General features: G+C 42.2%; 1 protein-coding gene across 3 annotated transcripts in view; it reads left to right on the top strand.

The window, feature by feature from the left end:
• The first annotated feature begins 2,766 nt into the window (after window positions 1–2,766).
• cluha (clustered mitochondria (cluA/CLU1) homolog a) overlaps window positions 2,767–14,363 on the top strand; it is a 56,680-nt gene continuing 45,083 nt past the window's right edge. The window contains exon 1 of one of the 3 annotated variants that reach the window (XM_061919178.1): window positions 2,767–3,070. In XM_061919178.1, the coding sequence (XP_061775162.1) occupies window positions 2,935–3,070 (136 nt within the window). In that variant the 5' untranslated portion in view covers window positions 2,767–2,934. Of the gene's footprint in view, window positions 3,071–3,614; window positions 3,716–14,363 lie in introns of those variants that run through there. The other 2 variants (XM_061919179.1, XM_061919180.1) reach the window with 2 other exon arrangements.

The raw sequence follows: 14,363 nt of genomic DNA, 5'->3' as shown, positions 1-14,363 counted from the left end.
CAATAGACGGACTGATTGATGGCTGTCCGTATGAAAGACCTCCTTTGTCGTTCCGTGTTGCATTTTGGGAGTCCAAGCCTTCCACTGAACGTGCTCATTCTCTCCGCAAGGTCCGAGTGTAGTGGGTGGGAGGTGTTGTCCATAATGGCTAAGAGTTTTGCTAGACTTCTTCTCTCTTACACCACCGCCAGAGAGTCTAGCTCCACTCCCACCACGTTACTGGCCTTCTTTACCAGCTTGTCCAGTCTGTTTGCGTCCCTCACTCTCAGCCCGCTGCCCCAGCAGGCCACGGCGTACAAGAAGGCGCCCACCACCACCGACTCGTAGAACATCTTTGTACAGAGGTCGAAGGATCCTAGCCTCCTGAGGAAGTAGAGGCGGCTCTGTCCCTTCTTGTAGAGTGCCTCAGCGTGTTTTGACCCATTCAGCTTGTTGTCGATTTTAAGGCCTAGTGAAATGAGATTTTCTTATTCAAACGGGGATAGCAGGTCCATTCTATTTGTCATACTTGATCATTTCACGATATTGCCATATTTTTGCTGAAAGGATTTAGTAGAGAACATCGACGATAAAGTTCGCAACTTTTGGTCGCTAATAAAAAAGCCTTGCCTGTACCGGAAGTAGCAGACGATGTGCGCGTGACGTCACGGGTTGTGGAACTACTAACATCCTCACATTGTTTACAATCATGCCCACCAGCAGCGAGAGCGGTTCGGACCGAGAAAGCAACGATTTCCCCATTAATTTGAGCGAGGATAAAAGATTTGTGGATGAGGAAAGTGAGAGTGAAGGACTAGAAAAAAAAGGACGAGGGCAGTGGGAGCGATTCAGATGTCATTAGACACATTTACAAGGATAATTCTGGAAAATCCCTTCTCTGTTTATTGTGTTACTAGTGTTTTAGTGAGATTATATGGCCATACCTGAAAGTCGGAGGGGTGTGGCCACGGGTGTGGTGACTGCCAGTGTCTCCGTGGGAAGCCACGCTTCTTGACAAGGCAAGGCAGCCGGGCTGAGATTTTTTTTTCTCCTCTCCTCCACGGTGTAAGCATCCGACGGTCGGGGGTGGCCGGTGAGAGGAGGCAAGAGAGTCCGCAGCTGCAGGAAGAACGACGCAAACTCTCCGCTCATGTCTACGGTAAGAGCCGACTTATTGCCACCATTTTCTCACCGAAACCTACCGGTTGACATGTGGTAGGGAACCATGTTCGCTTGACCGCTCTGTTCCATAGTCAGCTTTCGGGAATGTAAACAAGGAAACACTGGCTGTGTTTGTGTTGCTAAAGGCAGCTGCAATCCACCGCTTTCCACCAACAGCATTCTTCTTTATAGTCTCCATTATTAATTGAACAAATTGCAAAATATTCAGAAACACAGATGTCCAAAATACTGTGTAATTATGTGATTAAAGGAAACGACTTTTAGCCGTGAGTGGTGCTGGGATATAATGTCCGCTCCAACCAATAACGTCACAAGCACGCGTCATCATTCCGCGACGTTTACGACAGTACACTTTGCGCGAAATTTAAAATTGCAATTTAGTCAACTAAAAAGGCCGTATTGGCATGTGTTGCAATGTTAAGATTTCATCATTGATATATAAACTATCAGACTGCTTGGTCGGTAGTAGTGGGTTTCAGTAGGCCTTTAAATAAATAGCCGGGGGTTGCAAATGGGGCTTCACGGTGGCAGAGGGGTTAGGGCGTCTGCCTCACAATACGAAGTTCCTGCAGTCCTGGGTTCAATCCCAGGCTCGGGATCTTTCTGTGTGGAGTTTGCATGTTCTCCCCATGAATGCGTGGGTTCCCTCCGGGTACTCCGGCTTCCTCCCACTTCCAAAGACATGCACCTGGGGATAGGTTGATTGGCAACACTAAATTGGCCCTAGTGTGTGAATGTGAGTGTGAATGTTGTCTGTCTGTCTGTGTTGGCATTGCGATGAGGTGGCGACTTGTCCAGGGTGTACCCCGCCTTCCGCCCGATTGTAGCTGAGATAGGTGCCAGCGACCCCAAAAGGGAATAAGCGGTAGAAAATGGATGTAAAAGATTCACAACTATCGAGGAGCTGGTCCGAGAAGAAAAAGAGCGACGTTCATATGTTAATATTCAGTGTTTTATTGTTCATAGGTATTAGTGTTCCTAAAAAAAAAGGGATCCAAACACACATTTTGTACAGCATGTTTTTACAGCTAAATGTGTATATATAATTTATACACCCCCCAGACACATTTTCTTTCTGTGTGCCTGTTTGAAATCATTTACATTGGAGCATTGGACGTCCTGGGCTTCACGGTGGGAGAGGGGTTAGTGCGTTTGCCTCACAATACGAAGCTCCTGCAGTCCTGGGTTCAATCCCAGGCTCGGGATCTTTCTGTGTGGAGTTTGCATGTTCTCCCCGTGAATGCGTGGGTTCCCGCCGGGTACTCCGGCTTCCTCCCACTTCCAAAGACATGCACCTGGGGATAGGTTGATTGGCAACACTAAATTGGCCCTAGTGTGTGAATGTTGTCTGTCTATCTGTGTTGGCCCTGCGATGAGGTGGCGACTTGTCCAGGGTGTACCCGGCCTTCCGCCCGATTGTAGCTGAGATAGGCGCCAGCGCCCCCCGCAACTCCAAAAAGGGAATAAGCGGTAGAGAATGGATGGAAGGGTTGCAAATGGGCCCAGGGTTGCACTGTGGACAACCCCTGATCAAAGAGGGGAGCATTGGAAGTCCTTTTGTCGCATGTGGCTTTCCGTAGCAGGCTGAGCGAGTGGGCGGGGCCTAGCAACGCAAAGGCAAAAAGGTCAAGAGGAGGAGAGGGTGAAAGCACGTGTGCGCCTCACAGTCTCGTCCTTCCCCCAGCGCACTTTTTCTTTGCCCTAAGCCACCTTCGCATGTAGCCAGCAGACCGGCCTTTCAGAACACGCACACTTCTTCTCCTGCCCGGAAACATGGTGAGCAAGACGGATGACATCCCGGCGTCAGCGCCCAGCTGCGGTCCCGCGGAGCTTGCGGACGAAGCCGGGGATGGAGCTCGGGACGCGGACGCAGGCAGCAGGACGCACCTGAAGGAGTCGTGCGGATGTGGTGAGGCTTGACGTTGACTTCTTCCATGACGTCGTCGGAAATGTTGTCAAGTTCTAATGTCAGTAGTTATAATTAAAGCTGAATGGGTGAGTTAGCTGCGATATATGAAGTTCGCACTTAATGGAGCTAACCAAACAATTTAGCCGACTTGCTAGCATTAGCTTGCCAGGTAGCGTCGCGACGTTTACAATGTAATTAACACGCTGGGTGAAATATGTTATTTTATGGAAGTAACAACTATTAAACTGTCAAAGTTGAACTTCGTCGGTTTGTTTTGCGCACACTCGTAATGACGTAAGAATACACTGAAGGTCACCTTCAATGGCGGCGCATTTGCCGCGCGAAGGAGGGGGCCGGTGTGGGGGTTACAATATCCCTTTTTTGTCGTTAAATGTGAGTCCCGTTAGGTATTTCAAGGTTTTATACGTAATTAAATAGCGGACGTGAATTGTTGTCGCCCGCCCCGGTGGTGGTGTTGGTGTAGTAACGCTTACCCGGCGTCGTGTCCTCCCCCGCCGGCCAGGCTAGAGTGGAGCAATCCCTCCTCGACCCCGGAAGCGGAAGTCGGTGCTTACGTAGAAAAAGTCATGAAGTTGCGTGCACGGTGAGCGGGGAAGGTTACGCAGACTCAAGGCGGCGTAGCCGGTGAGTACCGAGGGAGGTGAAGAGTGAGCGGCGGGTCGTGCGCCCGCAGTTGCCGGTTTTTGTGCTTCTTCAACAATATTGGTTGGTAGAGTGGCCGTGCCAGCAACTTGAGGGTTCCAGGTTCGATCGCCGCTTCCACCATCCTAGTCACTGCCGTTGTGTCCTTGGGCAAGACACTTTACCCACCTGCTCCCAGTGCCACCCACACTGGTTTAAATGTATCTTAGATATTGTGTCTTTACTATGTAAAGCAGGGGCGCTCACACTTTTTCTGCAGGCGAGCTACTTTTCAATTGACCAAGTCGAGGAGATCTACCTCATTCCTATTTATAATTTATATTTATGTATTTATGAAAGAGACATTTTTGTTAACAGGTTAATGGTGTTTAATGATAATACAAGCATTTTTAACACACATAGATTCCTTTCTTTCATGAAGACAAGAATATAAGTTGGTGTATTTGATTCTGATGACTTGCATTGATTGGAATCAGACAGTGGTGCTGATAACTTCCGCATTTTCAAATGGAGGAAAAAAAAAAGTCCTCCTTTCTGTCCAATACCACATGAAAGTGGTTGGATTTGACATCTCATTTGTCCAACTTGCATACTCGTTTTTCAATCAATCAATCAATCAATGTTTATTTATATAGCCCCAAATCACAAATGTCTCAAAGGACTGCACAAATCATTACGACTACAACATCCTCGGAAGAACTCACAAAGGGGCAAGGAAAACTCACACCCAGTGGGCAGGGAGAATTCACATCCAGTGGGACGCCAGTGACAATGTTGACTATGAGAAACCTTGGAGAGGACCTCAGATGTGGGCAACCCCCCCTCTAGGGGACCGAAAGCAATGGATGTCGAGCGGGTCTAACATGATACTGTGAAAGTTCAATCCATAGTGGCTCCAACACAGCCGCGAGAGTTCAGTTCAAGCGGATCCAAGACAGCAGCGAGAGTCCCGTCCACAGGAGACCATCTCAAGCGGAGGCGGATCAGCAGCGTAGAGATGTCCCCAACCGATACAGGCGAGCGGTCCATCCTGGGTCCCGACTCTGGACAGCCAGTACTTCATCCATGGTCATCGGACCGGACCCCCTCCACAAGGGAGGGGGGGACATAGGAGAAAGAAAAGAAGCAGATCAACTGGTCTAAAAAGGAGATCTATTTAAAGGCTAGAGTATACAGATGAGTTTTAAGGTGAGACTTAAATGCTTCTACTGAGGTAGCATCTCGAACTGTTACCGGGAGGGCATTCCAGAGTACTGGAGCCCGAACGGATAACGCTCTATAGCCCGCAGTGTTTTTAAACACTTTGTTATGAGAGTAGCATATGTGTGTGGCCCTTTAATGTCTGGCAGCAGGTGAGAGACGTCAGTGAGTGTGCGGGTGGGCAAGCAAGTGAGAAAGCGGTCGCTGAGGGCGGGGGAGAAATACATTGGCATCAAACTCCGTAGCTTGCTAGCTTTCTGAGACTCTTATTTTGTTAGCACAGGCAGGATGAAACAGGTCTTTTATGGAGAAGACAGGAACTGTGCAGTCGGTCTTTAGAGTTTTGACAGTAGGTACGGAGTCTCTAGAAACAAAATGTGTTTCTCTGCCTCCGCCCTGTTAGTGATTTTTTTCTTAAATATGAGCTCGCAGCAGCCAGCGTCATCTCACAAGATCCTCGGGTGCCGAGAATGTCAAACAACTGACGAAAGTGAAGTCTTGGTATGATTGATGATTGCTCATTTTTATGTATATTTTTTAATGCCTGGCTCGAGATCGACTGACACACCCTCCGAGATCGACCAGTCGATCGCGATCGACGTAATGCCCACCCCTGATGTAAAGTGATTTGAGTCACTAGAGAAAAGCGCTATATAAATATAATTCACTTCACAATTGTTATTTTCAATCAATCAATCAATGTTTATTTATATAGCCCTAAATCACAAATGTCTCAAAGGACTATACAAACCTTTACGACTACGACATCCTCGGAAGAACCCACAAAAGGGCAAGGAAAAATTTTAAAACAACACGGACTAAAAAAAAGGTTTAAAGGCCTACTAAAACCCACTACTACCAACCACGCAGTCTGATAGTTTATTTATCAATGTTGAAATATTAACATTGCAACACATGCCAATACTGCCTTTTTAGTTTACTAAATTACAATTTTAAACTTCCCGGGGATTTTCTTGTTGAAAATGTCGCGGAATGGTGACGCGTGTTTGTGACGTTATTGGTTGGAGGGGACATATTAGCCCAGCACCACTTACGGGTAAAAGTCGCTTCTTTTCATCGCGTAATTACACGGTATTTTAGACATCTGTGTTGCTGAATCTTTTGCAATTTGTTCAATTAATAATGAAGAAGTCAAAGTAGAAAGATGGAGGTGGGAAGTTTTTAGCCTTTAGCCACACAAACACAGTCGGTGTTTCCTTGTTTAAAATTCCCAAAGGTGAAGCTTTACTATGGAACAGAGCGGTCAAGCGAACATGGATCCCGACCACATATCAACCGGCAGTTTTCGGCGAGAAAATTGTGGTAATAAGTGGGCTCTTACCGGAGACATCAGCGGAGCTTCCGTTCCCTCAGAGACACTAGCGGTCAACACACCCGCGGCCACGCCCCTCCGACTGTCAGGTACTATTTAATCTCACTAAAACACTAGCAACACAATAGGCAGATAGGGGATTTTCCAGAATTATCCTAGTAAATGTATCTAATAACATCTGAATCACTCCCACTGCAATCTCCTTTTTTTTTTTTTTTCCCTAGTCCTTCACTCTAAATTTCCTCATCTACGAATCTTTCATCCTCGCTCAAATTAATGGGGAAATTGGCGCTTTCCCGGTCCAAATAGCTCTTGCTGCTGGAGGCTATGATTGTAAACAATGTGAGGATTTGAGAAGCCCTACGACCCGTGACGTCAGGCGCACATCGTCTACTAATTCCGGTGAAGGCTAGGTTTTTTTTATTAGCGACCAAAAGTTGCAAACTTTATCGTGGATGTTCTGTACTAAATCCTTTCAGCAAAAACATGGCAATATCGCGAAATTATCAAGTATGACACATAGAATGGACCTGCTATCCCTGTTTTAAATAAGAACATCTCATTTCAGTAGGCCTTTTAAATGCAATTTAGATATTGGGTTTCACTATGTAAAGCGCTTTGAGTCACTAGAGAAAAAGCGCTATACAAATATAATTCACTTCACTAAGACCGATGTCAAGGAACCACTGACTCCTTGACACTATTCCTCATCCAGCCAGATAATGAATACTTCCTATCTGATGTTGCTGTACCATAGGGCTGGCCTTATTTTAATAACTTGATATTTTTAGGCCATGTCACGATACATGATATATATCTCGATATTTTGCCTTAGCCTTGAATGAACACTTGATGCATATAATCACAGCAGTATGATGATACTATGTGTCTACATTAAAACATTCTTCATACTGCATTGCTATATGCCCATTTAAAATTTTTATGCAGAGAAGGAAATCACAAGTCAATTGACCAAAACTGTATTTATTAAGCTGTTATTAAGCAGTGGCACAAACATTCATGTAGGGCTGGACAATATGGCCTTTTTTTAATGTCTCGATATTTTTAGGCAATAGTGCGATACACGATATATATTTCGATATTTTTCCTAAGCCTTGAATGAACACTTGATACATATAATCACAGTATGATGATTTTTTGTGTCTACATTAAAACATTCTTGTTCATACTGCATTAATATATGCTCATTTTCTACTTTATTTGCATTGAAAGAAATCACAACTAAGTCAATTGACCAAAACTGTATTTATTAAACAGTTATTAAGCAGTGGCACAAACATTCATGTAGGTCTGGGCGATATGGCCTTTTTTTAATATCTCGATAGTTTTAGGCCATATCGCGATGCACAGTATGTATCTGGATATTTTTGCCTTAGCCTTGAATGAACACTTGATGCATATAATCACAGCAATATGATGATTCTATGTGTCTACATTAAAACATTCTTGTTCATACTGCATTAATATATGCTCATTTTAAACTTTCATGCAGAGAGGGAAAGCACAACTAAGTCAATTTACCAAAACTGTATTTATTAAACAGTTGTTACAAACAATCATTTCATTTCCAAAACAGAAAGTGCAAAATTGTCAGTCATTTTAAAACCACTCCATTAGGGCACTTTTGTGCATGTCACTAAGATGACATATCAAAACACTAGATATTAATGTGCATGTTTTGTACAGAATACCACTACAAAAGTTAAAAACAAATATAGTGCATTTTTGTGCATGATGTCACAGAATGTATTTCAATAACTGTCAAGTAAAAATGAGCTGCATAACAGGAAATCAAATAGTGTTCGTCCTTCGTTATGTGTCGCGTTACTGCGGACATTCCACGGGAGTGGAAGAAGTGTCAAAAGATGGAGCTAACTGTTTTAATGACATTCAGACTTTACTTAAATCAATAACAGAGCCGCATTTCCTCATCCGGGAACAACAACAACATGTATCCTGTGAAAAAATGTCCGACCAGAACTCTCTAATAACTAAAGGTCCTTGGGTGAATAATGTAAAGTCACAATACCGGTATGTTTTAGCGCTTTCATGGGGAGTTTACTGACAATTATAAGTAAGAACTTTACACTACTTTATATTAGAAATGGCAACAGTGGAGGATGAATGTCCCATAACAAGAAGATAGATGAAAAAGAAGAAGCTTATTGTCTACGGTGTCGACACTGACAAAAGGCGGACACACACAATTTTTTAGGATTTATGCAGATCATAAATAAAGATCAGAAGGTAAGAAAAGTTGCTTTTGCATAATATTGCGAAAACAAAACGCCATATACACACACCATAATAATACTCCTATGTTTAATGCACCGACAATCCTTCAAGCGTTGCGGCTTCAAAGCTTACCAAAGTCATACTAAAACATTTTGATAAGATTTTGGAGCGCTGTATGTAATGTTCTATATTGTCAACGGAACATTTAAAATGTTGGTATTGTTTACTTGAGACATATTGCCATAATAGTGCCCCTAATGCTTATCTCTTATGTTTGACTCCCATTTCTTGGTCACACTTATCATTACACCATGTACCAAATAAAATAGCTTCGAGGTGGGTAAGCTCAACCAGGCACCACGTTATAAGGTGCACTGTCAAGTTTTAAGAAAAAAAATCGGATTTTAAGTGCGCTTTTATAGGCTTGAAAATACGGTAACATGATACACTTTCTCATTGACAAGATGGTCAGGGGTGCAGCAAATGCTTGTAAGAGACCTTGGAACTTGATTTCAGGGCTGGATGTTGTAATGTCGGCTGCTAGTGTCCCCTGAGTCAAGGGCCTTGCATTGTGAAGAATATTTTTTTGTTAGTTTGGTCGATATGCTTTGGCTGTCATGGAGCCATCTTCTGAATGTCTCACAGCACAACTTGTTAGGTTCACAGTCTTGTTTTTGTAATTTGGCTGCTACTATGTCTGATTAATGTTCAATTCATCCTTTGCTTTACCCCGCCTACTTCTGCCTGGTAACAGATAACAAGCACAACTACAGCCCAAGGTGCACTTACACAGTGAAGTTTTTGTGACTGTTCTGTTTAATAATGAATACAAGCACACACATACCAGTTCCTTAAATAGAGGACTTTGCTCAAAAACAGGCCTGGGCATAATGCGGCCCGTTTAGATTTTCAATCCATCTTGCCCGCCATTATACATAATTTTCTTAGACGCCATTATGATGTGCAGTGCTGATTTTAAATGATTGTAAATCTTGAACTATAGAAAGTAATTCAATAGTTGAAATATGCACTTTTTGGTGTTGTACGAGTTTTTACGGTAATCTACGTCACAGCAGCTCAGATGAGGAACAAACCAGAGTGGGCGGGGTTTGTTTTCAGAGCAGCCAGCCCAAAACGCGTGTGTCAGAAACGGATGCCGAAACACATTTTTACGTGATAATATATCATATTGTAGGTGTTTATTACACTTTGCATTCAAATGTTGCTGTTTTTTTTTTAAATTATTGTTGTTTTGCTCGATTGGGTACTTCGGCTTCCTCCCACCTCGAAACACATGCACCTGGGGATAGGTTGATTGGCAACACTAAATTGGCCCTAGTGTGTGAATGTGAGTGTGAATGTTGTCTGTGTTGGCCCTGTGATGAGGTGGCGACTTGTCCAGGGTGTATCCTGCCTTCCGCCCGATTGTAGCTGAGATAGGTGCCAGCGACCTCAAAAGGGAATAAGCGGTAGAAAATGGATGTAAAAGATACACAACTATCGAGGAGCTGGTCCGAGAAGAAAAAGAAGAGCAACGTTCATATATTAATATTCAATGTTTTATTGTTCATAGGTATTAGTGTTCCTAAAAAAAAGGGATACAAACACACATTTTGTACAGCATGTTTTTACAGCTAAATGTGTATATATAATTTATACACATTGGCCCCCTCCCCCCCCCAACCCCCAGACACATTTTCTTTCTGTGTGGCCCCCCGAGTCACAATATTTGCTTGTTTGCAATTATTTACTTGAAAAATATTTTGCTTCATGCAAGCAGACTCAGAGCTTTTATCTACATCATGCTCTTAAACTGAATAAATAACTGATTTTAAAAAAGGATACCGTTTTGATAATGCAATGTAATCATAATATATAAAAGTAATGCAAATAACCATTTAAAAGAATGTAAACTTTTATTTTTAATTACTGTGGATGTGTTTATTTACCGTTGTACTGTTGCGGTAGAAAATGGATGGATGGCTGGATGTAATTGGAAGGTAGATAACTTTATCCTAAATAAATAAACAAAAAATGGACGTTTTTGTAAACAACGATGAAACTTAAGTGTGGAACATTTTAAAGTGCATTTTATTCCCAGTTGGAAAAACGAGGTCGGGCGTGCCTATTGTCATCATGTGATCACACCATTCTCGCTTGTCCGTCCGTGTTGATGGCCGTATATTGCCCATCCAATTTGAAGCTCAAATATTACCACGATGGAACATTTGGCATTGTAGGCATATTGTTTTCCTCCTAATTTGTTACTTTGCGTAACTTCTCACTGGCGAGTCGCGGGTAGCGAGGTTTTCTGTCTGTGCCTCCTTTTGTGTGTAAAGATTGTGAATGACTGAAAGGAGGGCTCCCTCTGTTCAGTTAATTTTACTGTTAAACTAACGTGCTCAGGTGCTGAGATCGATGCAGAGTGAGACAAACCCCTTTCTCCTTGTTGGAAGCGAGAGACGAAGAAACAAAAACGAGCCCCAACGTTTCCGATCGGCGAACATGTCTGTCCTTCAGATGCCAGTGAAAGAGATAAGAAAAGAAGAACCTTGGCTTGTTGCCGTTATTTATTTAACTGAAACCTCGATGTTGAATTGATGTCGGTGAATCGTGCATCCCTACTCGGCGAACCTGTGCAAACAATTTGCATCCAATTAGCGCATTTCAAAATAATACAGACTGTTTATTGACACACAAGGTTTGTTTTTTTCCACCACTTCACACATTCAGCTAGACTTTCCTTCCTTCCCAGAAATAGGTCAGTTTTGTAATCTTTCGGCTGCTGGATTGCCACATCCATCAGAATGCTGCTGGCACTTTGTCCTTTTTTAGGCTTTAGCTTGATAAACATTTACTTTGAAGTTGTTTTAAAGGTAAACTAGGACATGAATTAAATCTTAAGGGTGCGTTCGTGTGCAAACTTTGAGGGAGGCAAATTTAGAGGAAAAAAATGTGTCTTGGGGCCGGTATATTTATTTTAAGGAACTCTAATACAAAACCTCACGATGTCTGAATGCTAAAAACCGCCTTAAAAACTGAATGGAATTTTTAATTTTTTTACTGAATGAGACACTCAGAATATACATGAAAATAAAGAATGTAGGATTTACAATATAACTATAAACAATAAAACACTGAATATTGACAACATATAAACGTCTCACAGCTCTAGATCGACGTATTTTTACAATCAAGCGAAACGCAACAAAAATGAAACCAACACAGCAAAATATGAACACGAAAAGACAAATGTATATCACTAAGCTTTAGAACTTAGAACACTAGGGACGGCGTGGCGCAGTGGAAGAATGGCTGTGCGCAACCCGAGGGTCCCTGGCTCAATCCCCACCTAGTACCAACCTCGTCACGTCCGTTGTGTCCTGAGCAAGAAACTTCACCCTTGCTCCTGATGGGTGCTGGTTAGCGCCTTGCATGTCAGCTCCCTCCATCAGTGTGTGAATGGGTAAATGTGGAAGTAGTCTCAAAGCGCTTAGAGTACCTTGAAGGTAGAAAAGCGCTATACAAGTACAACCCATTTATTTATTTATTATTATTTATAACTTTGTTGTAAAAATCTGGCCGCTCTGGAAACGCTCCCCACCCACGGTGCTCGGTGATTACCATAGTAACTAATTACATTACCATAGTAACTAGTATATCATGCAAAAGCGCAGATTTCAACCATTAAAATACTTTGTATAGTTCAAGACCTATGCTAAATTGAAAACATCACTTCACATCCTAATGGCAGCTACAGTTTCCAATTTAAAGATTTAAAAAAATGATTTGGGAATGTCCAGTGCACCAGATTGAAAAGCTTAATAGGCCCAGGTCTGAACTAGAGTCTAACTGGATCTGCGTTACAACATAAAGTGACAAGCTACAAAGAGTAAATTGGCAAGTAGATTAATAAATCAGGAGAAAGAATATCCACACAGTGTGACATAGATACGGCACAACTCCTTGAGGTTAGGTTTTAAGGTGACCGGGGGCAAAGTGTGTCTGTGTTCCATGGTTATAGAAAGCATAGACCCTAAAACAAGGATGCCTGGTCGTCATGTACCATGAATCTTCAATATGAGACGACTCAATACGTATCGAGACAAATGGATATCATTCAGAAACGATTAGGTGTGCAACGATTTACATCCGAATCACGATTACTATTCATCACAATTCCAAATCGATTCATAATTTACAATAATCTATAATTATATTTGTTTTTTCTTTACTTTAGCTAAATTTTTAAAGGCATTTTTAGGCCATCTCCATTAAACCACAATGAGCTTTTCTAACCTGGAACCTGTTTTGAAATCATCACCCCAGGAATCGGATGGAATCCTTAGGTGCCCAAAGATTCACCCCCCCTAAAACAATAGTTATATATGTGACAATTCAATTCTGTAGGATTTGATGCAATCTGGTACACTTCCTTGTTTATAGTAGACTGATATCGGTAGGTTGTGAGTTCAAACCCCAGCCGAGTCATACCAAAGACTATAAAAATGGGACCCATTACCTCCCTGCTTGGCACTCAGCATCAAGTGTTGGAATTGGGGGTTAATCACCAAAATGTATTCTCGGGCACGGCCACCAGTGCTGCCCACTGCTCCCCTCACTTCCCAGGGGTCATGATCATGGGTCAAAAGGCAGAGTATATTTTTGCTTGTGTGACAATCATTGGTACTTTAAACTTTTTTAACTTTTATTTTACATTAGACCTGATCCTAGATCAGTTCTTTAAATGTTACACTGTTTATCTTAAAATTACACTTTACAAAAAACCGGACAACAAGCATTTGTGTTGCATTTGTCAAAGTTTGTTGGTGACGAACCCCAAGATGCAGAGAAGGAAGCAGGCATTGAATAAGGAAACATGGTTTTAATATAAAATACTAGTACAAAGGGTACAAACAAAAAGCACGCACGTGGGCGGATAACAAACTAGGCTATGAACATACAAAAACTGGACGCAGGGAACAAAAAACAGTAAGCTACACAAAGCGACTAAATATAGCGTACCGCTACGCTGCAACGACACGTCAGGAGCGACAATACAGAAGCAACACGCAATACAATAATCCAGCAGTGACTGGATGGGAAGACAGGTCTAAATAGGAGCGGACTGATTGAAACCAGGTGTGGCCAGGTGCCAATCAGCCACAGGTGAGGGGGAACACAGCACTCAGGGAGAAAGACAGGAAACCAACAAAATAAGAGCGCTGACAGGATACACTACACACAGAGGAAACAAAGACAAATGCAAAGGAAAAAACTAAAACATAGTTAAACTGTCAGAGGCAAGCCTGACAGCTTTTGACTAATCATGCCGTTGTGTTTATTAGTGCAACACTTACAGCACTTTGGAAAGCCGCTCCCACAATAAAAAATAAATGTATTTTATCTACAGTATATTAAATATATATATATATATATATATATATATATATATATATATATATATATATATATATATATATATATGTTTTTGTCCTGTTGTGTTTTTATGTGTAGCCTTCTCATTGCGGGTGTCTCCATATTTTCAGGTGCGTGTTGACATAAGTCGGGCCACTGCTGTACTTAAGTGCGGTTTTACAGTCTTTGTATATTTCAAGTAACAACTTTATCAGCTATAACATTCTTCAAATCACCCAAATCCCTTCCAAACTTTGGACTTGTTTGTTTTGCACATTTTGTCTTGCCCTGTTTCTGTACTTGCTTACATTAAGAGACCTAGTTACAAATAAGGTTAATTGGAGTGTCCTGTGAGCTGGGATAGGCTCCAGCTCACCTGCAACACTAAAAATAAGAAAAATAGATTATTAAATGCCCAGTTAC

Source organism: Nerophis ophidion, linkage group LG13, assembly GCF_033978795.1.
Source record: "Nerophis ophidion isolate RoL-2023_Sa linkage group LG13, RoL_Noph_v1.0, whole genome shotgun sequence".
In the NCBI taxonomy this organism is placed as follows: domain Eukaryota; kingdom Metazoa; phylum Chordata; class Actinopteri; order Syngnathiformes; family Syngnathidae; genus Nerophis; species Nerophis ophidion.
Note: the sequence above shows the minus strand (reverse complement) of the source record. Positions and strands in the feature narration are given on the sequence as shown.